At 45.2% G+C, this 2,090-nt stretch overlaps 1 protein-coding gene across 1 annotated transcript in view; it reads right to left on the bottom strand.

Annotated features, from left to right (window-relative positions):
• Positions 1 to 1,844, bottom strand: part of Farsb (phenylalanyl-tRNA synthetase subunit beta) — a 71,871-nt gene extending 70,027 nt beyond the window's left edge. Inside the window, exon 1 of the mRNA XM_015481453.2 lies at positions 1,758 to 1,844. Within this exon, the coding sequence (XP_015336939.1) occupies positions 1,758 to 1,815 (58 nt within the window). The 5' untranslated portion in view covers positions 1,816 to 1,844. The remainder of the gene's footprint in view (positions 1 to 1,757) is intronic.
• Positions 1,845 to 2,090: the final 246 nt, after the last annotated feature.

Here is a 2,090-nt window from a genome sequence, read left to right on the forward strand (position 1 = left end):
AAAAAAAAAAAAAAAAAAAAAAATCAAGCTTACCTGATCATTCACAATATGAGAAAAGAGTGGGGAGGGGTAGAGAATATGGCAAAAAAACTGGATGGTAGTAAATAGGTTATAAAAAAAAAACTTACTTTCCCAAGATGGAGATCTGGCTGGGAACTGATTATAGATGTTTAAAACAAATATTTGCCACCTACCATCTTGTGCCATTCATTCAGATATATCACACACTACTAGTGAAACTGTGGATTAGAAATATACAATATATAAAAAAGAATTTTATATTATAAAAAGTGGTTAAAGAATTAAGAGTCGAGTTCAAAGTGTGAGGGTATTACCTCTACTTTCCAGGACTTGGAACAGAACCTATGGAAAATAACACTTCCAGAGTAGGTAATATCTAAAGGTACTCCTTCAGCCTAGCAAGATGGCACAGGGCTGTAATTTCAGCAATTCAGGAGGCTGAGGCAGGATCACAAGGCTAGCCTTGGCACTTTAAAGAGACCCAGTCTCAAAATTAAATAAATAAATAAGGCTGGAGATGTAGTTCAGTGGTGGAGCAGCCCTGAGTTCAATTCCCGGTATCACACACACACACACACACACACACAAAACAACACCAACAATAATAAAAGTACCCCTTCAGAAAGTTTTTGTTTGTTTTGTTAAAGATAGGGTGTTGCTACATTGCTTAGGGCCTCACTAAATTGCAATGTTTATCAAACTTGCAATCCTCCTGTGTCAGCCTCCAGACTCACTGAGATTGCAGGCATGTACCACACCTGGCTTATTCAGAAGTTTTTTTTAAAAGCTAACTCTATTTTCACAGTAATGGTAATCTCTTATTCTAAGAAACTGCACCTGACTGGAGCTTTGTTATCATCTTGACATTTAATACCAAACAAACAAAAAACAGGTCTCACAAATTGCTTGCTGTGGCCTCTACACACACTGATAACTACGGGGTGAGGAAAATATCATTTTGACTCATACAGCTGTGTGGCAACTGATAACTTACTTAACATTTCCCCTCTGTGTGTTTAATGGTGGTGTTTTGGGAACTGAGGAAAGGATGAAGTACAGCGTGAAGAATAAATCCATCCCACATATTCATCATCCAGGCCCCAACTCAGTGCCACCAATCTTTTCAAATGCTGTTCCCAGCACATCACCTACTTTTCTTTCCCTGATAGCACTTAACATTATCCAGAACCATTTTATTAGAGTGCTGGTTAGTTGCTGTCCGCCCTGTTCATCAGAGCAAGAACGTGGACCTTCAGTGCCATGGGCACAACTGTACTCCCCAAATGTTAGAACACTGCCTGACACTAAGAGCCATTCTGGAAGCATCTAACAAAACGGAGCCCGATGGCCATGCCGTCCCCTCTCTTCTGCTCAAACTCCTCCCGCCCCTTCACAAGCCGAGTCAAACAGCGCACTGCCGTGCCCACGCTCGGGGCGAATCCAGGGGATCCTCTTATTCTGTACCGGGGCACCAAAGTCGGGGCTAGGCACGCAGAAGGCACTTGATGCCGATAGTGACCGAATGACACTGAGAGCTGGGCACGTGCGGGTGACACACGCGCGGTGAAGCCGCTCGCGACAAGCTCCCTCCGAGCAGCCGACCCGCTTGCTATGCAGCCTTCCCTGTGGACCCTGACCGTCCTCAAGGCCAAAAGGTGAAGGGCACCTTCAGTGCTGCCACAACGCCCTTTTGGAGGGCGTCCCAGCCCCCGAGGAAAGGCGCGGAGCCCACTCACTGTAGGTCCGTCCCAAAGCTTTGAAGAGCAGATCGCGCTTCACGCTGACAGTCGGCATGGCGAGTCGGGCCCACTGCGCCTGCGCGCGGAGCGGACCAGGCCTGGGAGTCCCAGGAGCGTAGGACCCGGGACTTCTCATGCAGGCTGTCATAAATATAGCCAGTCTACAGACGACAATTTTTTCTCCGTTTTTTTGTACATGAGTAAATAAGATTGCCACCATTAGGATGATTAACTCTGTCTATTTTTTTTCAATGACTTAAACGCTTGGTAAGGAGACATAATTGAATAGAATTGGCTAGGATTTGATAGGCAATAGAATGGACAGACCTC

The sequence above is a fragment of the Marmota marmota genome, unplaced genomic scaffold, assembly GCF_001458135.2.
Source record: "Marmota marmota marmota unplaced genomic scaffold, marMar, whole genome shotgun sequence".
NCBI classification, from domain to species: Eukaryota; Metazoa; Chordata; class Mammalia; order Rodentia; family Sciuridae; genus Marmota; species Marmota marmota.